Genomic DNA, 23,655 nt, shown 5'->3' with positions numbered 1-23,655 from the left:
ATACTAAATTGGTTGAGGCTCAACAGCAGAGCCACGGAAGCCCCCCAGGTGGCACTTCCAAAAGCATCCAAAAGTTTTGATTAAAGTTCACTTTACACTTCAGTCTTAAGAGTTCCCTATGCCTACATTTTAAAGAAGCAGAATACACTTGCCCTGCCACCTCTGCCAGCAGCCCTGAATTGGAGCAAGATCGCATCCATTTTGGTGAGTTCTCACCCAAAATTGGCACAATCTTGCCCAGCAGGGCTCATGACAGTGGCAGAGTGGGCAGGGCTGGTGGCAGCAGCAGCAGGTATGGTGGGGAGGGAGTTCTGCCCCAATAAACGGAGTTCAAACTGTTAGCTTGAAGTGGCGTGTAAGTCTCCCAGCCTTCCTACATGACAGGGGTGAGGAACCTATGGCCCTCCAGATGTTGATAAACCACAATTCCCATCATCCATGGCAATTGGCTATGCTTGCTGGTGCCGATGGGAGTTGTTGTTCACCAACATCTGGAGGGACGATAGTTCCCCACTCCTGCTGTCAGCTAAACACTGAAAAAGCACAACACATCTCTGCCCTGATCTGTGCAGGATCAAATACTACCTCCAACCAGTGTGGTACATTAAAAGTTTGATCTTTACACTAGTCATTATCAAACCATATGTTGCATCACAGATGAAAGAACAACTAATGAAATCAATTAATTTAAGTCATTCAAAGCTCTCATGAGGCCCTGACCACTTTTTCAGTGGCAGTTCTCTGCAGATTGGACCAGAAGTCATTAAATTATGTCATCATACCCAATACAGGGATGTGTGTTAGAATTACCTGCCTTCAAAGGAGGTCAGTTGCAGCAACTCTGTCCAAGTCACTATTCTGGGCTGACCCCATTCTATCCAATCTTTTCAGATGCAGGAGTTAGGTTTTCCACCCATTTCAGTTCAGAAAAAGGGTATGCCCTGACTCTCAGAAATCTGAGGAAAAGCTAACCTACCCATTGAAATGCAGAATTAATATGCCATTATTGCTGCCAACACTATCCTAAGAATCTGCAGGTTGCTGCAAGATGTAGGATTGTTATCTTTCAAATGCAAACGAAGTATGCTCCTAACTTCACCAACCCACTCAGAGAACTTATCCTTCCACCTCCAAGGAAGGAAAAGTTGCACAGGTTACTTGTAGAAAATCTTCTCCAAGTTTTCAAAGCTGGTCAGACATATCCAAAAGATGGGTTGTCCTTGGTAAAGAACATAGAGTCATAGAGTTGGAAGGGACCATCTTGAAAGGAAGGAAGATAGGTAGCTAATGGATCAGAAACAGCAATCCAGTGGGATGGGCAGGAGTTACACCATGATCTGCTTACGCATTTCTGGTGAACTACTGAAAGCTTTCTGATTGCTGGAAATCTTGTAAAGAATGTTGTACTAAGTCCAGCAAGGGACTTAAGCCAGAGTGCATACCCAGCATCGCTTAGCACAGATTAGTTACATGCTGTAATTGTTAACATAGGAATTCTAGATCATTGAGAAGCAGGTCTATTTGTATTCTAGTCACAGCCTAACTTAAAGCATCCTGTACAGTGGTGCCTCGCAAGACGAAATTAATTCGTTCTGCGAGTTTTTTCGTAGAGCGAGTTTTTTCGTCTTGCGAAGCACCATGGCGGGGAGGGGTGGAGAGAAGCAGGGCAGCTGCCGCAGCCGGTCCTTGGACTCACCCGCGCCTTGTGGCCACCACACGACACGGCTGCTGGAGGGCGGCGGGGCTCAGGAGCGCAACTCCGGCTGCAACGCTGGCTGCTGGCGGCAACGGCTCTGTCAGAGGAGCGCGCGAGGGCGGTGGGCAGCGGCGCGAGGCAGCCAGAAGGTCGGAAGGTCAGCCGGAAGGGGACTTCCGGAGGCGGCGCGAAACCGTGATGGCGGACCTCTTCGAGCTCTGAAGAGGGGCACCGCAGAAAAGGGTTGTTTCGCTACGGCGCAGCGGCAACCCATCAAGAAAAACCACGGACAGAGAGAGTCCGTGGCCGTGGGACTCGGCGGGCACCTGGAGCGACCCCAAATTCGCGGAAGGGACCCCGTAAGGGGCTCCGGAGTGAAGGAGGGGGAGCGGTGCTGTGAGTTCATCGCTCTTTCTGCGGAGGCGAAGCCGCGCGGCTGTCACGGATGAGCGCTGACCTTTCTTCCAAAAAATACTACTCTGAAACAGCAAACCCGTGAGTAAGGACTTAAGATTTGTTACAATAACTTGAAGAAATTTGGCTGAAACCGGGAGACGAGAAAGAGGAAGTCCGTCTTCCGGCACTGCTTATAAGATCAAAGCAGACTGTTTAAAGAGCGGAAAGCGCTGTGAACAGGGAAGCTTTAAGGCTTTAAAGTGGGACTTTCGTGCACACTTGAAATTCTATTCTTAAAGGAAGAAAAAATACAGTTTAAATTGGACTTGGAGCGGTCCCCCATGGGGCGAGGGAAGACTCTAACCCCAAATCTTCGGGTGGCCGGGTGAAGTTGCTTGACTGCGGAACTGTTACAAACTTCCAGATACTTTTGTAACTGAAGTGCAACTTTTGGGCTTACTTAGTTTGAGTGGATACAATTGCAGGCACCTTGTTGGAACATTGTTAAACGTTTTAAAGTGCTCTGCAGGACTTTTTTCTTAGTGTTTTGGAACTAACTTGCTTTTAAAATTGTTTTTGAAAACGGAAACTTTAATGGCGGAAAAGTTACCTTCTTCTTACTAACTTTTGGTGGCACTCCCCCTAGAGGACATTGGATAACAAAGGCCTGGGAAAAGTTTTTTTTGCTTACTTTCTTTCTCCAGACTGTTTATAAATTTGGACTTGTCTTTCCCATGGGATTACAACATCTGACCTTGAACATTGACTGATGAGTGGTACAGGAAAGACAAGAGCAGCCAAAGCTAAGGAAGCTAAGGAAAAAGAAAAAGCAAAAAAGCAGGCACAGCTTTTGCAAACAACTTTAACTCAGGGACGTAGACTATCAGTGCCTGCTGTGCTTGCAACACAAAAAGTAGAAAGTGAAAAGCCTGAAAAATCTGAAGAGGAAGATATGGCATCAGGAGGAGCAGAGGCAGCACTGAAACAAGTTTTGGAACAATTGTCAACATTAAATCAAAAAATTGATAACCAATTAACAAAAATTGACCAAGCTACATCCTCGATCCAGAAATTGACAGATCAGGTTTCCCAACACACCCAAGCAATTGAAAAATTGCAAGGAGCAACGGAAGAGAACCGTAAATTGGCAGGGGAAGCCGTTGAAATTGCAACATCAGCTAAAAAAGAGGTTGAGGAAGTTAAAGCAGAAGTCAAGCCTCTGCATAAACAGATAGGGGACCAACAAACCTATCTCTCTTTGGTGGAACTGAAAAACCGGGAGACTAATCTTAGGCTTAGGGCGGTCCCAGAAATCGAACAAGAAGATTTGATTGGATTTTTGACAACAGAATTTTCAAAGTTCTGGGGCTTAAAAGAAGAAAGTGATTTTAAAATAGTATCGGCTTTTCGACTGGGAAGATTGGTAAGAAAAGATAGATCTAGAGACTGTCTAATAGCTTTGAGATCAAGAGAGGAGAGAGACAAAATATTAGGCCTACACTTCAAAAACTCAATTGAGATACAAGAGAAAAGGGTGGAAATCTACCGAGATATTCCTAAACAGCTATTGGATCTGAGAGCCACCTATTCAGAATTGGCTAAGTTGTTGAGACTTAACTCAATCCCTTATAGGTGGGAGTTCCCACAAGGACTATCATTTACTTACAAACAGAAGAAGGTTAAAATAAGATTACCAGAGGATCTACAAAAGTTCCAGCACGACCACGGAGAAGATCTCCAAAAAGAAGCAGCAGCCCTTTGGCCTATACTTAAACCAGGACCCACTCTGCCAGCAGGCGGAGGGACGCCTAAACCCTCGGAATTAGAGGAAAAAGAAGATACACCGCTCTAGGTGTAACAGAATAGTTCAGGATGTCTCTGCAGCTACTTAGTTGGAATATAAATGGCGGAAATTCCCCGGAGAAAAGAAGGAAACTGTTTCATATATTGAAGAAAGAACAATTGGATATTATTTGTTTACAAGAAACCCATGTGACCAGGCTCCACAGGAAAGTTTTGGTCAACAAAAGACTAGGCCAAGAGTTTATTTCCTCAGACAAGGTAAAGAAAAGAGGAGTGGTGATTTATGCTAAGGAGAGCCTGATACCTAAATTTTTATTCAAAGATGAATATGGAAGAATTCTGGCAATTGAAATCCAGACCCAAGGAGAAAAAATATTGATACTAGGAATTTATGCTCCAAACGACGGGAAATCAGAATTTTTCAAGAAGCTGCATGAGACGCTGCTGGACTATCTGGACTATGCTAACATCATAATGATGGGAGACATGAATGGAGTGGTGTCTACACATATGGATAAGTCTTATAACCAAAATCTAACATCAGACGGCAGACTGCCTAAAACTTTTTTTGAAATGACTGACAATCTGGATTTGATTGATATATGGAGGACAAAGAACCCCCTAGGTAAAGAAGGAACTTTCTTCTCTGAGGCCCACCTGTCCTGGTCAAGGATCGACCAAATCTGGACCTCCAGGGGGCTGGCACCCAAGACTAAAAAGGTGGAAATCTGCCCAAAAACATGCTCCGACCACAACGCTCTGAAATTAGATCTCAGACTTACTCAAACCGGTTCCTTCAGATGGAGAATGAATGACACTCTTTTAAGAGATCAAGAGATTGTGAAAAAGGCCCAAAAAACATTAAAGGACTATTTTGAGATAAATTTGAATACTACAGTAGAAAAAAGAACGATCTGGGACGCAAGCAAAGCTGTCATGAGGGGGTTTCTGATACAACAGAATACAATTAAGAAGAAGCTCTGGAATGGAAAGAAAGATAAAATACTGGAGAAAATACATCAAGGAGAGAAAAAATTGAGAACTAAACCAAAGTCAAAGGATCTGTTGAGAGAAATTAAATTCCATCAAGCAGAATATTCAAAATTGATTAATCAGGAGATTGAATGGAAAATAAAACAGATGAAGCAAAGATCCTTTGAATCAGCAAATAAATGTGGAAAGCTGCTAGCTTGGCAGCTGAAAAAAAGACAAAAGTTGAATACAGTTACAAATCTAGAGATTGAAGGAAGAACGGTGCAGAAACCAGAGGAAATTAGGAAGTGCTTCCACAGATATTTTAAAGAACTTTATGTACAGGGGCCTCAGAAAGAATCAGAGATAGATCATTTTTTAAAGACAAATGGACTATCAAAAATAACTCAAGATAAAAGATCAATCTTGAACTCTACAATAACCACCCAGGAAATTGAAAGTGCCATTCAGAACATGCAACTAGGCAAATCTCCAGGCCCGGATGGGCTTACCTCCAAATACTACAAGACTTTGAAAGACTATTTAACACAACCCTTGTTGGAGGTATGCAACCAGATCATGGATGGGAAGAGGGCACCAGAAACGTGGAAAGAAGCGTTCATCACATTGATACCTAAGATAGAATCTGAAAAGACTCAACTCAAGAACTACCGCCCCATCTCACTCCTGAATGTGGATTACAAAATATTTGCAGACATTTTGGCAAGTAGACTTAAAAAAGTTTTAATTGAAGTAATTCACAAAGACCAAGCAGGCTTTCTCCCTGGTAGACATTTATATGAGAATACCAGAAACATCATCGATATTTTGGAACTTTTACAAACTAACAGGAACACAAGGGCGGTGTTAATTTTTGTTGATGCGGAGAAAGCATTTGACAATATATCTTGGATGTTCATGAAGAAAAACTTGGAAGGGATGGGAGTGGGGCGGGGGTTTGAAAATGGGTTACGAGCAATTTATTCAGAGCAAAAGGCCAAATTAATAGTGAACAATGTGGTGACGGAGGAGTTCAAAATTGAAAAAGGGACACGACAAGGGTGCCCTCTATCCCCTCTTTTATTCATTTCAGTCCTGGAGGTGCTATTGAACATGATAAGGGAGGACCGGCTGGTACAAGGGATAGAGGTCGGAGTGAAACAATATAAACTTAAAGCTTTTGCAGATGACCTAGTTTTGACATTGCAGGAGCCAGAATCCAGTACAAAAAGAGTTCTTGAACTTATATCTGAGTTTGGTCAGGTGGCGGGGTTTAAGTTGAACAAACAAAAAACCAAGGTTTTGACCAAGAATTTGACACTTACAGAAACAGAGGGGTTTCAGAGAGAAACAGAATTAAATGTGGTAAAGAAAGTGAAATACCTAGGGATCTATTTGTCTTCCAAAAATTTGAATTTATTTAAGGACAATTATGAAAAATGCTGGTTGGAAGTAAAGAAGGATTTAGAAATTTGGTCAAGATTGAAACTTTCCTTGTTGGGAAGGATTGCAGCAATTAAAATGAATGTATTGCCGAAAATGTTATTCTTGTTTCAAACCCTACAGATCGTGGACAGAGAGGAATGTTTTGGAAAATGGCAGAAGGATATATCTAAGTTTGTCTGGCAGGGCAAAAAGCCCCGAATAAAGTATAAAATATTAACTGATTCAAAAGAAAGAGGGGGGTTTGCCCTGCCGGATTTGAGGTTGTACTATGAAGCTGCAGCCTTCTGCTGGCTGAAAGATTGGTTTTTGCTAGAAAACACCGACGTCCTAGATCTGGAAGGTTTTGATAATGCATTTGGTTGGCATGCATATCTATGGTATGACAAGGTTAAAGTTCACAAATTGTTTAAAAGCCATATTGTCAGAAAAGCGATTTTTGCAGTCTGGATGAAATATAAAGACTTATTAGAGAGTAAAACACCGAGGTGGCTATCACCGGTGGAGGCCAAAGCTCGAAAAAGACCCAATATGGAGGCCTATTGGCCGAAATATTGGGAATTAATTGAAAAAATTGGAGACGGTTGGAAGTTGCAGAGCCAGGACAAATTAAAAAACAAGGTGCGAGATTGGTTACATTATGCTCAAATTCAAGAGGTTTTTAAAATGGATAAAAAGGTTGGTTTCCAGGAGGGGAAATCGAAACTAGAGACAGAATTGTTAGAACCAAAGACCAAGATTTTATCTAGAATGTATAACTTGCTGCTTATGTGGAACACACAGGATGAGACAGTTAAATCCGCTATGATAAAATGGGCACAGGATGTTGGACATAATATTATGTTTGAAGACTGGGAAAGGTTATGGAACACCGGAATGAAATTCACGGCATCTAGTGCCTTGAAGGAAAACATTATGAAAATGATATACCGGTGGTACATGACCCCAGTCAGGCTAGCCAAGATGCATCACCTGTCTGACAACAAATGTTGGAAGTGTAAGGAAGCAGAGGGGACTTTCTTCCATCTCTGGTGGACCTGCCCAAAAGTGAAGGCCTTCTGGGAAATGATTTATAATGAATTGAAAAAGGTATTTAGGTATACCTTTCCTAAGAAACCAGAGGCCTTCCTGTTGGGCATGGTGGACCAGAAAATGTCAAAGAAAGATAGAACTTTGTTTATGTACGCTAGCACAGCAGCAAGAATACTCATTGCAAAGAGTTGGAAGACACAAGATTTGCCCACGCTGGAGGACTGGCAGACGCAGTTGATGGACTACATGGAGATAGCTGAACTGACCGGCAGAATCCGAGATTTGGATAAAGAAACAATTGAGGAGGACTGGGGAAAATTTAAAGATTATCTGAAAAAATATTATAAGCTGTATGAATCCTAAGAAAGTGCATGATTAGGAAACGTTAAGCTTCTGCGAATATGATTAAGTAAATGGTAAAATTAGTGACAAAAGAGAAAAGGAGACAATTTAAATTGAATATGTTATGTTTATTTTAAAGGTATTGAAATTGAGATATAATATATTGTATTTGGATACATAACATTCGAAAGTTACAACAAGGTATGAAATAAGGTAACAAAATGCTGACATTGTTAATGCAAAGAACGCAGAATCGGAAGGGGTGGGGAAGTCCAAGTTTTATTATAAAAAAAAAAAAGGAAGGTCAGCCGGAAGGTGGGAGGGAGCCGGAGGAGCCGTCAGCAGGAAGGTGGGAGGGAGCCGGAGGAGCGGGGAAGCGAGCGTGCGTGCGTGCAGTGACCGTCGCCATGACAGGAGAGGCAGGGCTGTTTCGTCTAGCGAAGCAAGCCCTTAGAAAAATCCGTCTTGCGAAGCACCTCAGAAAACGAAAAACCCTTTCGTCTAGCGGGTTTTTCGTCTTCTGAGGCATTCGTCTTGTGGGGTACCACTGTATCAGGGATTTGGGACCTGTGACTCTCTAGATACTGTAGTACTATAACTGATCATTCCTGGCCACTGTCCAAGTTGCCTGTAACTGAAGGAAGTTAGATCCAACATCTGGAGGGTGGCAGCTTCCCCATCCTGACCTATGCAGCGTACATGATATGTGTAGCTCCAGTTAACTGAGACACTTAATCCCCACTCATCAGCCTAATAATCCAGCTCTGTTTGCCTGCAAATCTCATAATGTCCCACCCAACCTGTGCTAATCAAAAAGGAAGAGATAGGCCCTTGGCTGGACCTTGTGTATGGGGGTCCCAAGCTGCCTCCAATGCAAACAGCTCTTGGTCTTCTTTATCCTAATATTGTAGGCAGAATTTATTTTGCATGTGCAACAAAGATCCTTTATCAAGATTCCAGCCTCTAATTGTCAGCTTTTAAAAAATTTTGTATAAATATTAAGGAGCTGTAACTGAAGACTAAGCAGTGGTAGTTAAGGTGGCTTAGATGCAAGTGGTTGTTAATTGGACAATGTATTTAATACCAGGCACACACAAGTACACTGCCTAGACCCAAAGTCTAAGGAGACAAGCATACAGCTTCCTACATATTCCAGCCTGAAACAGACCTTGAATCCTTTCCCCATCCCACTTTCTTAAAAGATAACAAACGGGTGTCATGTACAACATACATAATATCTTATTCAATGTGGTGTGTAACACCCTAGGCAAGCCTTCCCTTTCGATAAAGCAGGTTGAACCAGATTTATATTTTAATTATGAAAGGCTCAACTTGATAGCAGGAATAGAATCATAATGTAGAGACAAATGCTGAACTTATCTCCCTGCCTGATGTAACTAGATCTGTTCATGTTGTTAACTAGAAACAGGAGGGCTGAGCCCATTTGTCTATTTAGAAAAAAAAAACATATCCCAAGTTTGTCCTGGGGAGGGGTGTTCCTCTATTCCACATCAATATATTAGAAAGAGATTAAACATTCTCCTGCTCACTTCCCAGACAGACCATTCACCATACAGTATATCTGATAAACTGCTGAGCTGGTTGGGCAGGCAGTACATATAGCCAATCTTAGTAAGTGCTGCACTGCTAGGCATATATCCATTTACAGAACAGGTGCAAAGGCTTCTCTGACCTCATGGTGAAGAGACAGACTTAGCTGCTCAGGTCATTCTCCAGATTGCAGCAGAACATTTGCTCTCTTGCCTTACAAGCTTCAGTTACTTACAAGTTACAAATGCTCAGAACGGTTAAAAAAGAAATAATGTAAGTCTCTACATCTTGTTTGGTTTTTTTAAAAAAATCTGAAAGCACCTAAATATTTTTTTTAAAAAAATGCACTGTCTCCTAGGTAGGAACTCAGACATGTTATCATGGTCTCAGAACAATATAAACACAAAACGACAAATGCTCCACGTCAAACTTATTCTGCAGACAAGACTTTAATTCTCTTCAAATCTTCTACCTTCAGGGAAGCCTTTCTATACAGATACGTCTGCCAAGGGACCCCTACGTATTGGCCATGGAACTCCAATATGCTACAAAGGACTCTGAGGTGTGTTCTAGAGTTCTACTTGGTATACACTTGGTATACACTAACTAAGCTGGTTGGGTGTTGCCATTACCACAAAACAAGCACAACCTACGAACACAGTATTATTTCATGTTTACATGATGTATGGGAAGAATAGTAGTGGTCGGTTAACTGTATTTCAGGAAATCTCGTCTATGGATCTTTTCACTGATAAACTCATAAGAGTCCAAGGAAACTCCGAATTTCCCAGAACGCAATTTAAAAACCACTAGGACACAGTTACCGGATTGCTAGCAGTCAAAACAATGAAGTACATGGGCCTAAATGTCTTCCAGGTCAGGTCAGATTAACAAGGGACCCTCATACCAAGTCGAAAGCCCTGCTGGCAATTCCCCACCTCTACCTCCATGAACTGGCTCAACTCCACTCATAACTCCATTAGCTAATGCTGTACAAAATTAAAGTACTGTACATAGACAAATGGTCTGATGTATCTCTGAATAACAGAAAACTGTAATCAAAGCCAGTTTTTTTCTACCCAGCTCCAGGCTGGACATTTCATGCCCAAGGAGGGCTTACACTGTTGAACAGTGAAGATACACAAAGTGATTATTATATGTTTATATGCTGGACAGTTAGTTGGCCTCCTAACAGAACCGGCAGAACTTTTCAGCCATTAGTACTAAGTGCAGTAAAGAAAAAACATAACCCTGCTCTTAGTACAACTAAGTTAGTTTACTCTTTTTTTCTGGTGTCTCAATACATTACACCACTGTGCAGATGCATGTAGGATCAAAGGGCAGAACTTCAATGCATCCCACACACTGTGCCTGAAGCATGAACTGCAGGTGTTTCTGATAAGGATGTTGGGAAACAGACAACTACAGTAATTTTCTGGCTGGAAACAGACCTATGGTCTCACTTGCTCAACAGCCAATCTCCAAGAAGAGACAACGATCAGCACCATGGAATAAACCTCAAATTCATGCATCAAGCATAGTTTAAAATTTGCCTCAGAAAGTCCTATTTCTAACTACCAGGTGCCAGTTCTGTTTGAACAGCTTTCTGAATATTCCAATTTATCTTACAAAATTAGAGACTTATTGATTAAAGGGCTCGTTCACACTTCCACTTGTCCTGTGCTTAGAAAGCATAGGTCCGAGCAGTTTTCCCCTTGACCAGTGCTTTCTAGGCACAGGTCTGAGCATCTCTGCCTTTGCCATGCTCCTTTCCCAGAGAAAATCTGCTCTTTAGTTCTAAAATCAATCCTGAAAAAAACTGAATTACTGTTTGCTCCAACTGAGCACTAAAGAGTGGTTTTCCCTGGGGGAAAGCAGTGGGACAAGAGGAAGTGTGGGTAAGTCCTAACATATAAAAGCAGCAAGTTATTCAGGCACCTTGCAGGTGCACATACTTCCCACTTTCAGGATGAAACATAAAAGCCCTTGAGCAATCCTGAACTGAGATGTTCAATGGACTACAGTAACTCATAAACTGCACAATACACATTCCACTCTCTATAGGATTATTAGAAATCACACAGTGGCAGTACAAAGAAGCCAGACTTATTGGTAAATCCCACATAGACACCTGTCTAAAAAGAAAAAAAAAGCCAGCCAGGAGGATCCACATTCATTCTGATGGATAGAAAAGTGCTTTGCACATTCACTCACTTAGCAAACCAAGTTACACTGTTCACATTTTCAAGAGACTTTATTAAGTTTCAGTTATTATACAGTATTCCATGCTTGCATCAGTACACCAGACCCATTTAAATAAAATCTTGTGAAGGTGAAGAAGTTTTGCAACCCATAATACTGCTAGACAAGCCAGAACATTATCACATTAAGGCAGACTTGCAGAATGAGTATAAGATGGGGTTGAACCAGGTTCTCTTTAGCAATCAAAAATACGTTGTGTGCCAAAGAACAACATAATAAAGTAGGAGTATCATGTGAAACAAGCATCTTTATCTGAAATGATCTAAAGAAAATTTATTCATCATTATACTAAGAGGCGTATGTTGCAATTTCAAGAATGAGGGAACATTTCTAATGATGGTTATTGCATTTTAAACATCCTTCCTCTACGACCACTCATTGAGCTTCTTCCTGGAACATCTTGGAGCCGAGGATTTTTTATTATTATGGTAAGAATATATGTGCAGAAAACCACCACTTATCTAAAATTCTAATGGCAGTATGGTTATCGAAACACATCTCACCTAAGAGAAACAATGGCTTTGAATATATTTTAACAGCAGCTGTTAGCCACTTCATATTTTAAGAGAACAAGAAAAATGAGACAGGAAGTCATTAAGTCAAGTGTGAAAGAATTAAGTACAGTACTGCAATCAGCATCAAGAGCACACTATGCAAGGAAACACCCACTAAAAAGACCACCTAAATAATAAATAATAATGGCAGTACAATACTTTATATATTTTAACTGGAGCAACTGAGGCTGGCGTCCTATGCCAACTTGCAGGTGTCACAGAACTCCCCCTTAGGCACGCCAGCAGTTTGAAAGGCTTAAGGCTGCACGTCCAACATAGAAATGGTGCAAAGTACGTGCCACCAAAGGACTGCCCTACCCTGGAGCCGATTAAATGAGAAAGCTTATCCCCTTCCTGCTCTCCTATAGCCAACGCGCGCCCATCCTACTGTGCATCCATTCGCAGTACGCACATGCGTGCCTTCACTCGCGCGCCCCTGGGCACGAACCCCCGCGCATGCGCCCCCCGCGAGCCACGGTCCCACGCGTGCGTCGTACCCACCAACCTCCCCTCAGGTCAGAGCGCAAGGGGCAGAATTCCCCACGGGGCAAGAGGGCGGCCACCGGAGTGCAACCGCTTCCCCCTCCCGGCCGCTCTTCCCGGCCTCCGCTCGTCCCCCTCACCTCATAGTACTTCATGGCTCCGCACTCGGCGCTGCCACAGCCTGGCACCCTTTCTCTTCACGTGACACCCTAACATCATTGAAAGGGGCGCGGCACGAGGATCAGGACGGCGAATCACAGGGATTCGGGCTCAGGTGCCCAACCAATCAGGGGATTAGGACGGCCCCACCCGCCTACATGCCCGCCCCAAGCGTCCCTATGGAAACACGTGGCGCGTGACAGCAATCCAGCCAATCAACGGGCAGGGTGATAAGAGTGGCAGGCTACTGAAGCTGTTACAAAATTCGACGTGGGGGCGGTGGGTGAGACATGAGCCAATCACAATAGGCTATAGAAATGCAATAACCCTTTTGCGACTACTGCTGTAGGTGATAGGCTGAGGTGCAAAAAGCCTTGCACACAAGAGTAAGCCCTGCTGAACTCACTGGAACTCGGAGATCGTAGAATCATAGAATTGTACAGTTGGAAGGGATCCTGAGGGTTATCAAGTCCAATCCCTGCAATGCAAGACTCTCAACTGCATAATACATGCGAGATGGCCATCCAACCTCTGCTTAAAAAACCCCAAGGAAGGAGAGTCCACCAGCTTCCAAGAGAGCCTGTTCCACTGTCAAACAGCTCTTACCGTCAGAAAGTTCTTCCTGATGTTTTGTCTTAATTTCCTTTCTGGTTACCTGAATACAGTGGTACCTCAGGTTACAGACGCTTCAGCTTGCAGACGCTTCAGGTTACAGACTCCTCTAACCCAGAAATATTACCTCGGGTTAAGAACTTTGCTTCAGGATGAGAACAGAAATCATGCGGCGGCAGTGGGAAGCCCTATTAGCTAAAGTGGTACCTCAGGTAAAGAACAGTTTCAGGTTAAGAATGGACCTCCGGAATGAATTACGTTCTTAACCCGAGGTACCACTGTACATTGGTTCAGATCCTACCTCTGGAGCAGGAGAGGAAGAGGGAGAAGCAAACCAGCATTCTGGCTGTTGCTCCCTCTGGAGGAAAGCAAGTGTTCATTAGAAATACCTTTACGCAGCAGCTCCAAGCCATCCCAGTTTCTGATTCGATCCCAGAATGTCCCACTTTTCCTTAAAGGTAAAGGTAAAAGGACCTCTGACCATTAGGTCCAGTCGTGACTGACTCTGGGGTTGCGGTGCTCATCTCGCTTTATTGGCCGAGGGAGCCGGCGTACAGCTTCCGGGTCGTGTGGCCAGCATGACTAAGCCGCTTCTGGCGAACCAGAGCAGCGCACAGAAACGCCGTTTACCTTCCCGCCGGAGTGGTTCCTATTTATCTACTTGCACTTTGACGTGCTTTCGAACTACTAGGTTGGCAGGAGCAGGGACTGAGCAACGGGAGCTCACTCCATCGCGGGGATTCAAACCGCCGACCTTCTGATCGGCAAGTCCTAGGCTCTGTGGTTTAACCCACAGCGCCACCCGTGTCCCTCACTTTTCCTTAGGACGTCCCTATTTTTATTGGCAAAATGTTGGATGGCATTCCTTTATGGCAGACATAGGCAAACTCCGGCCCTCCAGATGTTTTGAGACTACAATTCCCATCATCCCTGGCCACCGGTCCTGTTAGCTAGGGATGATGGGAATTGTAGTTCCAAAGCATCTGGAGGCCCGGAGTTTGCCTATGCCTGCTTTATGGCCTACAAAGTTATTGGCAGGCTAACATTATAGGCAGTATATTGCAAGAAGACCACTGGGCTGAAACTGACAATAAAAGTCTACTGGTGCAGTCTTTCTCTAATCTCTAATAATAATAGGTTCGGAACTTAATCCCACAACAGTCAGATGGAATGTAGTTTCCTCTAGTTTAATGGCATAGCAAGGCCAGAAAAGAAGGGCCCTGCTACTGCCACCTAGTGGCTATAACATTACTACTTCTTAATTACAGTCCACCACAAATCCTGGTAAACCATAAAAGCTTCCACAATATTGCCAGCACTGAACCTCAAAGAGTTCTGTTGCAAAGTACAGCTCAAAACACAACACCCCATTCAACTTGCAGAGAAGAAATTCCTTCTCATCCCTGTGCCACAGGCCGCGACATAATAACACATGATCAGCCATCTCCTCCACTGCACGTACTTCACAGGAATCAAGGTTGGTCTTCTCAATGTTAAACAAATTACTCTGAAGAATGCAGTGCCCTGTCAAACCATAAACAGACTAATCTGTCTCATCTGTTTGCTGGCTAAAGATCCAGACAAAAAACGTAAACCCTCCTACCAGCTGCATCTTTTTCAATGTCTTCAAGCGTTATGCTCCTGCTTAACCCAACGCTTCTAGGAAAGGCAAAGGTAATACATTATCCATTTATATGTGTCCCAAAGCATATTTGTCAGGCTGAACCTCAGTCTCATATATCATTCCCATGTGGACTGAAACCCAATAAAAACCAGACCCAGAGACCTTTTCATTGTAGTTAAAAATCATGGACAGCACAGCGCATTTAACCTCTGTACAAACAAACCAAAATGAATGCTCATTAAATAGCCAACTTCATCTAATTCCCCTGCAAAGAAACCAGAATGAATGCTCAATAAACAGGTCATCTGGAAGAGCCCTCTCTTTGCACAATGCAAGATGCAGTTATCTGGTACAGTTTCATCATAAATACAACATGGTCGATAGTGGCAAGGAAGACAAATATGGGAAGGAAGCCTAATAGTCTCATAAAGTTGCTGAGACAAGCCAACAGAAGTATAACACAAGAAAAGAGAAGAAGGAAATTATTACAGATCTAAAGTCTCTGTGTGGTTGAGGAAGAGCCTCCCATTTATTTTAGCTCCTTTGCTTAATCCTCTTTCCTTAGCAAATGCCCTTCACATGTACTGTGCATACTGCAAGGCTATTTTAAGCACAGGTTCTATTAATATAGCCTCTGGAAAACAGTACAGGCAAATGAATAATTGGAGGAAATAACTTAAAAGGCCAACACTGTCTGAAGGCTTCACTTTTCTATTTGTAATCTCCCCTGCCCTGAAAAAGTCATTATTTCTAGGACAGCATTTCAAATAAAAAGCAGTGCTTTTTTCTGGGGGGATGCAGGGGTACACATACCCTAAACATTTCTAACCTTTGTACTTTTGTCCATATATTGTATTCATTTTTCCCAATTTGAACTATAACATGATGATTTTCTTGAGTCAAAATGCGAGTACCCCTAAACATTTTTTAGGGGGGAAAGCACTGATTAAAAGAATCTCCTTCAGATTAATAATTCAGCTAACATGTAGCAAACAGAGATGCTTATGCCTAGATTTCCAGCATTGGGAGGGGATATGAAGAGCTTTAAAAGGCTGGATTCATCCCCCATATATCCCCCTGACGCTTTTAAATTACTATATTCCTCAGACCGTGGAAACTTTACCTCACCCAGGCAGACAAATTCTGGAAGAATTGGTTGCAGTCCTAGATAGCCAGAGGATAGCAGTGAAGAAGCATGCACATAGCTGCAGGTGTGTTTAAGGTCTCTTGCAACTGGTTGAACAGGCAAGGCAGATTTAAAATAGGAGAGTCCCCTTTGCCCCTTTCACTAAGTGACTAGCTGTCGCAAAGACTCCTGCGCTTGTTCTTCTCCCTTGACCACCTGCATTATGGCTGTCTAAGATTGGGGCCTTGTTTGTGTTCAAGAAGACTCCTAAGGCTTTTTGAGCTTTGGGGGCAAAAGTCAACTGAAGTGGGCAAAAGTGATGGTCTTGCTCTATAAATTAGTGAGAATTATACCTCAGAAGATGTAGGCGTACAGAAGGTCCCAGGGTGGAATTCAATGCAGCACTGAGTGGGGTAAGCATGTATGGAACAACATCTGCTTATATGATGATATTTTCCCCCCTGCACCCCAAAAACCTTTATTTGGGAACAAATTTGTGGGATGTGGGTGGAGGAGAGGAGAGAAAAGTCCTGTTGCACAGGTGGACATCATTCCATGCACACAACAACTTACAGTGGTACCTCGGGTTACATATGCTTCAGGTTACATACACTTCAGGTTACAGACTCCGCTAACCCAGAAATAATACCTCGGGTTAAGAACTTTGCTTCAGGATGAGAACAGAAGTCGCGCGGCGGTGGCACAGCAACAGCGGGAGGCCCCATTAGCTAAAGTGGTGCTTCAGGTTAAGAACAGTTTCAGGTTAAGAACGGACCTGCGGAACGAATTAAGTACGTAACCAGAGGTACCACTGTAGTTGACTCCTGCCCCAGGTTCTTTCCCAGCCATTCCCAGTTAAAATGTGCGATGGAACAGCGTCATCTTCACACCATATATTTAAAGCACATGGTAAAGGTAAAGGTACCCCTGCCCTTACGGGCCAGTCTTGCCAGACTCTAGGGTTGTGCGCTCATCTCACTCTATAGGCCGGGAGCCAGCGCTGTCCGCAGACACTTCCGGGTCACGTGGCCAGCGTGACAAGCTGCATCTGGCAAGCCAGCGCAGCACACGGAATGCCGTTTACCTTCCCGCTGGGAAGCGGTCCCTATTTATCTACTTGCACCCAGGGGTGCTTTCGAACTGCTAGGTTGGCAGGCGCTGGGACCGAACGACGGGAGCGCACCCTGCCGCGGGGATTCGAACCGCCGACCATGCGATCGTCAAGTCCTAGGCACTGAGGTTTTACCCACAGTGCCACCCGTGTCCCTTAAAGCACATGACTTCCCTCAAATAACCATGGGTTTTCACCTCACAGAACTACAGTTCCTAGCATCTTTAACAAACTACAGTTCACAGGATTCTTTGCAGGAAGCCACGTGCTTTAAATGTAAGGTGTGGGTGTGACATGTCGGAAACAATCTCTGCTGCAGACCTTGAAGAATTTCTGCTTATTACCGTAAGTAATATTGGGCTAGATGTTCTCCACGGTCTGATTCCATATAAAATAGCTTCATATTCTGACATGTACTTCCAAGTAAACATGCACAGGATTGTGCTGTAAATCTGTTAGTGGTCATTTATCATGGCCGCTGAGTTTTCAACCCATATGTTTATACAGATATATTATCAGTCCACTTCACCTTAATTGTGGAGCAAATTATGCAAATTCATGGCTCAACAAATAAGTCTTCCACCTCACCTTAAGGTTTAGAGGCATGGACACACCTGGGAGAATTTTCATTCCTTTTTCCTGCTGTGAAATATTTCCCCCTTTGCCAGTTTCAAGGCCTTGAGCTATGTGCAAAATATGTTCTGGTGTCACTTTTGTCTGAACATGTTGAGTGACTAGAAGACACTTCTGTTGCACAACCTTTTGTAATACTATACTAACCTTAAACTGGTTTGTGCCTAATCAGCAGTTTGCCTGTAGAAGGGTGTTCACCCATGGAATTTAGCACTGTTGCCTAATGTCTGCATCTGGCAAAATACAGGTGGATGTGATTAACTGTATACACTGCATTACTTATACTTTCTCTTTGTTCGTCATGTAGCTAAGAGCTGGATTCACTCCTGCCTGAACTAAACACACACACACACACACAATAATTTGAGAGGGAAAATAGGTTCATTGACATCCAAAGCCAGAGGCTTCTTTCACACAACTTATGGTACTGTTCAGACATTTAATAGCTTGAGAGGCTTGGTGCAGACTTATAGTTTTTTTTGTGACCCCTTTAATCTTTTTAATGAATCACGCATTTAATTATTTGCCAAGGATGGTACCTTCTTACCACATTCTCCCACAAAATGAGGGTAAAAATATATGAATGAGTCATTGCCTAGGATCTCCTCCTGGCACACCCACACAGAAAGTTGGCTCTAAACATGCCAGCACATTTGCTCATCAATGGAATCCACTGTGATTTTACACAATTCACTACTCAGCCGTTTCTTGTCTGTTACTAAATTGCAGCATTCTTGCAATAAAAGGCAGCTAACAAAAGGCAGTGAAGACTATCATAGCTTCTGTTTGAGGTCAGAGCAGCAGGAATTCCATTATAGACACCAGCTAGCCTATGAACTTCCATTTTGTATTAATCTCATTTGCATCCCACCCTTCTCTGATGAAGTCAGGGAGGCATGCATGGGACGTTATTCCACTTTTTCCTTACAAAAACCCTGTGAGCAACTTATGCTGGGAAATGCTGAGTGGCCCAGGATCATCATCCAATGAGGTGTGTTGTTGTTTTTTTGTGCTCGAATTTGAACTCAGCTCTCCCAGTCCCAAGCAAGGATAACTTTGGGCCACCTTCCCTGCTCTGTCACTGTTGCCATCATACCTACTGCCTCCGCAACCACTTCTACCATTGGCAGAGAAGCAGTGCTGGCATTGGCGCCAACGTAAGGTGAGATATCACCAAAATTGCAGGAGATCTTCTATGCGACACAATATATTGAGCCATTTTGGATATCATTTCAGCTAATACTGGTGCCGCTTCTGCATTGGCGGTGGAGGCTGCTGCCTTGGGGTCTTCAGCTGCCTGAGGCAGCCGCCTCAGTCTACTTAATAGCTGAGTCAGCTCTGCTTTTGGCACTCCAGAAGTTGTTGGACTAAGTCCTAACCAGAATGGCCATTCATCAGGAATGATGGGCATTCTAGTCCAGCAACATCTGGAGGACCAAAGGTTCCTCATCCCAGCTCTAGCCACTGCATTATTGTACATCAGCTCCAGTGCTGCTGAGGTACCTAAATCTGTCTTCACACTGGCAGTAATGTCATTAAAGCTCCCTTATCTTGCAGAGCATGCTACGGAAGACAACCGCCATTCTATTCATTACACACTGGAAGCATTCCTATAAACTTATCGTCCCCCTAAAATGATGATTTTTCTGTAAATGCAGTACCAGTTAGTCTGTGGGGCTGTCCGAGATCTTGCAAGAGCCTCGTAGAGTCTAGTAAACAAGTCTGATAGCTTAAATACTCTTTCCACACCAGGAAAACCCTGCCCAAAAAGAGCTCTCCATTTAATTTGTGTAATTTGAACTGGCCAGCCTTCAACCGCACAAAGTTGAAACTACACATATTAAACACACTGTACTAAGTTGCTGGCCATTCATTATTTGTAGTCAGGTTGCAAATGTATGCTCTCAGTTAACAATGTATACTAATAACTTGGGAGGGAGGGGCTCTCAGCCACAGGGGGCCCTAATTCTGCACATGCCTATAACTCCACTATTGACACTTCTACCGTACTTCTAGCATAAGGAAGTCCAAGTTGCTGGTGGTGATAAGAGATTCTACAAGACCTCCAAATTGAATAATCACTGTTACTGCTACTAGGTGAAGTGCTCCACCTGCTGTTCACCGACAGCCCTGCCTATTCAGGGCTCTACTGATATAAAATTAAATATGTACAGAACTTTAGGTTGGAGACCTGTGACTAGCTGCAGCACATGAATGCCAAAATATTAGCTGACACAAGCCACTAGGTCTTGTTGAATTTTTCAACTTTCAAATTCCCAAAATGAGGGGTGCTAAAAAGTTGTAAGATGACTTAGGAATTCAAATTATATTTTGGTTAAATTAATATAATTTAGTTTTGCTTGGTAAGTAAAATGTGTGAAAAATTCATAGAAATAATGAAAAATGATTGCCAAGTATCCAGTTATATGCTAATAATAATATTATTATAGGAATTCTAAGGTCTTATATATAAAAAATAAATGTTCATAAAGGAACAAGGCAAACACATACATAAGTATATAAACCACATGGCTGAAATAGTACAGGAGAATAATCCTGAAGCCATTTTGACTCTCCCAATTTGACTTCAAATATTTCTCTGCAAGGAAGAAGGAAATGGGAAAAGCTTTCCAATTGTCTTTGGACTGTAGGGGCTTACGCCTCCCTGTAAATACAGTCTGGCAAGAATCTGTTAAGCTGAGCACACTACCAATATGACTAAGAGATTCATGAACTAAGTACTTACCATTTCAAAGGAATGGGCCAGGCTACCCAGAAAAGGCAATCAGATAAGGCAGGAATGTCCAACCAGTAGATCGTTATCTACCAGTAGATCCCTGTGGCTGATCCTTGTGGATCACGGGATCCTTATCATGTACAAAAAGTTGCAGGGGGGAAGCTAAAAAAACTGTGCAATCGTCCCCTCAAAAAGCTCAACAACTCTGGGCAATCCACCCACCCCACGCATGCTCCTCTTCCTTCCAATGACAACGGGTAAATCACTGCCAGTTTTTTATACTGGGAGTAGATCACAGTCTCTTAGGAGCCGGACATGCCTGAGATAAGGCATTATCAGGTACTGTATTTTTCGCTCTCTAAGACGCACATTGCCCCCTCCAAAAATTAAGGGGAAATGTGTGTGCGTCTTATGGAGCGAATGCAGGCTCCTTGGCGTCAGCGATAGCAATGCAAAGCCTCCAAAGCGCAGTGGGAGCACTCCCACCACGCTCCGGAGGCTTCGGGTTGCCTTCACTGAAGGCAAAGGCAATGTGGGAGAGGGAGAGCTGCACAGCACCCCTTCAGCTAAGCGGGAGGAGAAATGGAAGGGGCTCTGTTTCTCCTGCCGCTTCGCTGAAGGGGCACTGCGCAGAGAGGGGGATATTTCCCCCCCCCCCAGTTCTTCCCCTCTAAAACAAGGTGTGTCCTATGGTGCGTCCTATAGAGCAAAAAATACGTATCCTGGCAGACAGGAGAGAAGCAACACACTAAATCTTTCTGTGATGTATGTATGATGTTTTGAGGGGTGGTCTTGAGCTACAGGGGAGGCAATTTCAAATGTTCTGGTTTCCTCTCCTCCCTCCTTGCGTGGGGTAAGCGGGGGACTCTGTTGCAACAGTTTAATAAAGATCATGCTTACTAGCTGCTTTGCTTCTCAATATTCTCAGTGGCCTCTTTTATTTTCTCCTACTGATAGAAGACCTACATAAGGACCCTATACAGGCTCTTGGATACCCCAGAAGAGACAAAGAATCAGTTTTTTCTAATAACAGTATTATTATTATTTAGCATTACCTGCCATTTTCAGTAGGTAAAATTAAAATTATTTGGTTTTCCAAAAGCAGTTTATGTGCATTTCCATCAAACTTAGACTTACTAAGCCAGATGTAAATAATGATAGATTTGGATTCCTGACACCCAAAAAACACTCTTTAAAGACCCCTCAGGGAAGAAATTTGCAAAAAAAAAAAAAAGGTTCACCCCCTAAAATGACACGCCCTAACGTATAGGTATTGCTAACAAGTCTGCACATTGCAAGTTTGTACATGCAATGCAGCCTTGGTTTTTAAATTAAATTACTAACCTAGTGAGCTGGACAATCCTTGTGTGCTTTCCTCTGCGTCACTCCCAGCACCACACCCAACTGACTCACTCTAATAGGTTTTCAGTATTTAAACACTCCACTTTTAATCCTTCCTCTCAGCTCTCCCGCAGTCATCAGCTCACGTATGAGGAAACCTGATTCACAAAGAGGCCAAGGGACTCACCGAAGGTCAGATGGGGAGAAATCAATTGAAAGAGCTCAGCACAAGTTTAGCAGTGCAAAAACTCGAATTAAGACCCCAGCACAGACACAACAAAGATTTCGCATTGACACGCTCAACCTCCTTCCCTCCTAAAACTAAAGAGAACCCCAAACCCTGTCCCATTAACTGAACACATTCCTAAAAATGGAATTTGAAATCCAAAGCCATAAGCAAAATCATATTTAGAACAATCCAGACATCAACACATGCTAGCAGTGCATGTCAATGCAGTGGTACCTCGGGTTAAGAACTTAATTCGTTCTAGAGGTCCGTTCTTAACCTGAAACTGTTCTTAACCTGAGGTACCACTTTAGCTAATGGGGCCTCCCGCTGCTGCTGCCACCGCACGATTTCTGTTCTCATCCTGAAGCAAAGTTCTTAACCTGAGGTACTATTTCTGGGTTAGCGGAGTCTGTAACCTGAAGCATCTGTAACCCGAGGTACCACTGTGCTGTGGGCTGGGAGCTACAGCTTTGCCCAGCGCTCCTCTTCACTTCCTTTTTTGCCCCCTAGTTGTACCATAGCCCTTCGGTTGGACCAATCCCAGCACCAGCAACCAGGGCTGGATTAACCATTAAACAAAATAAACATGTGCTTAGTGGGTCAAGGGAAGGGGGGCACGACAGATATTTCCCATTGCTGGATTTTTAACATTAATGGTCACACATTGGTCAGCTGAGCGTTCATTCTCTTAGTTGAAGTATATTAAAAAATCCCAACAGAACAACTATGCAACAAAGCAGATCTGATGCCTTGTCTCTACTAAGTATGGAAGCTGATGTGTTACGTAAATTAGTTTTGAGGATCTGATCAAAGACTTTGCAATGAGAAAATGTAGGAGATTCCCCCCCAAAATATAAATAAAGTGGAAGTACAGTCATACCTTGGAAGTAAACGCTCCGGTTTTCTAATGTTTTTTGGAAGCTGAACATCTGACATGGCTTGAGTGCAGGAAGCTCCTGCAACCAATCAGAAGCCGTGCCTTGGTTGTCAAATGTTTTGGAAGCCAAAAGGACTGCTGGAACAGATAATGTTTGACAACCGTGGTTTGACTGTATTCTTAAAGTCCTAACAATAGCTTTCTGGTGTAAATTTTGTTGAAGGGCTGGTCTGGGGAACCTGCGGTCCTCAAAATGTTGTTGGACTCCAGCTGGCATCAGTCCCAGCAAGCATAGTCAGGGATGTTGGGAGTTGTAGTCCAGCAACAACTTGATGGCCAAATGTTCCCCATCATCCCTGGCACAAGGTTTCCTAATGCAAGATTCCGACAAGGAATTGAGTAGTAAAAGTAACTCCCTTGAAATTAGGATTTGAGCCATACTTAGTACCAGGACAATGTCCTTTGCCTGCTGTTTGAGCTACTGCTGTGTCAGATCTTCTGTGATATAAATAAAATCAGTCACACTTAGAATAGGAGCTGCTTCACACATACAGTGGTACCTCTAGTTATGAACTTAATTCATTCTGGAGGTCCATTCTTAACTTGAAACTGTTCTTAACTAGAGGCATGCTTTTGCTAATGGGGCCTCTTGCTGCCACTGCGCCGCTGGCA

General features: G+C 43.3%; 2 protein-coding genes across 3 annotated transcripts in view; one reads left to right on the top strand and one right to left on the bottom strand.

Annotated features, from left to right (window-relative positions):
- The window catches only part of TECR (trans-2,3-enoyl-CoA reductase), a 36,060-nt gene extending 23,201 nt beyond the window's left edge, over positions 1-12,859 (bottom strand). The window contains exon 1 of the mRNA XM_083431048.1: positions 12,675-12,859. Within this exon, the coding sequence (XP_083287174.1) occupies positions 12,675-12,689 (15 nt within the window). The 5' untranslated portion in view covers positions 12,690-12,859. The remainder of the gene's footprint in view (positions 1-12,674) is intronic.
- LOC310673126 (uncharacterized protein) overlaps positions 1-23,655 on the top strand; it is a 32,341-nt gene that overhangs the window by 5,075 nt on the left and 3,611 nt on the right. The window contains exons 2-3 of one of the 2 annotated variants that reach the window (XM_083431049.1): positions 9,714-9,797; positions 22,001-22,069. In XM_083431049.1, coding sequence (XP_083287175.1) covers positions 9,714-9,797; positions 22,001-22,069 — 153 coding nt within the window. The remainder of the gene's footprint in view (positions 1-9,713; positions 9,798-22,000; positions 22,070-23,655) is intronic. The other variant, XR_014508873.1, reaches the window with a different exon arrangement.

This window comes from Podarcis tiliguerta (assembly GCF_965153285.1).
Source record: "Podarcis tiliguerta genome assembly, chromosome: 2".
NCBI lineage: Eukaryota > Metazoa > Chordata > Lepidosauria > Squamata > Lacertidae > Podarcis > Podarcis tiliguerta.
This window is presented reverse-complemented; position numbering and strand designations above follow the sequence as displayed.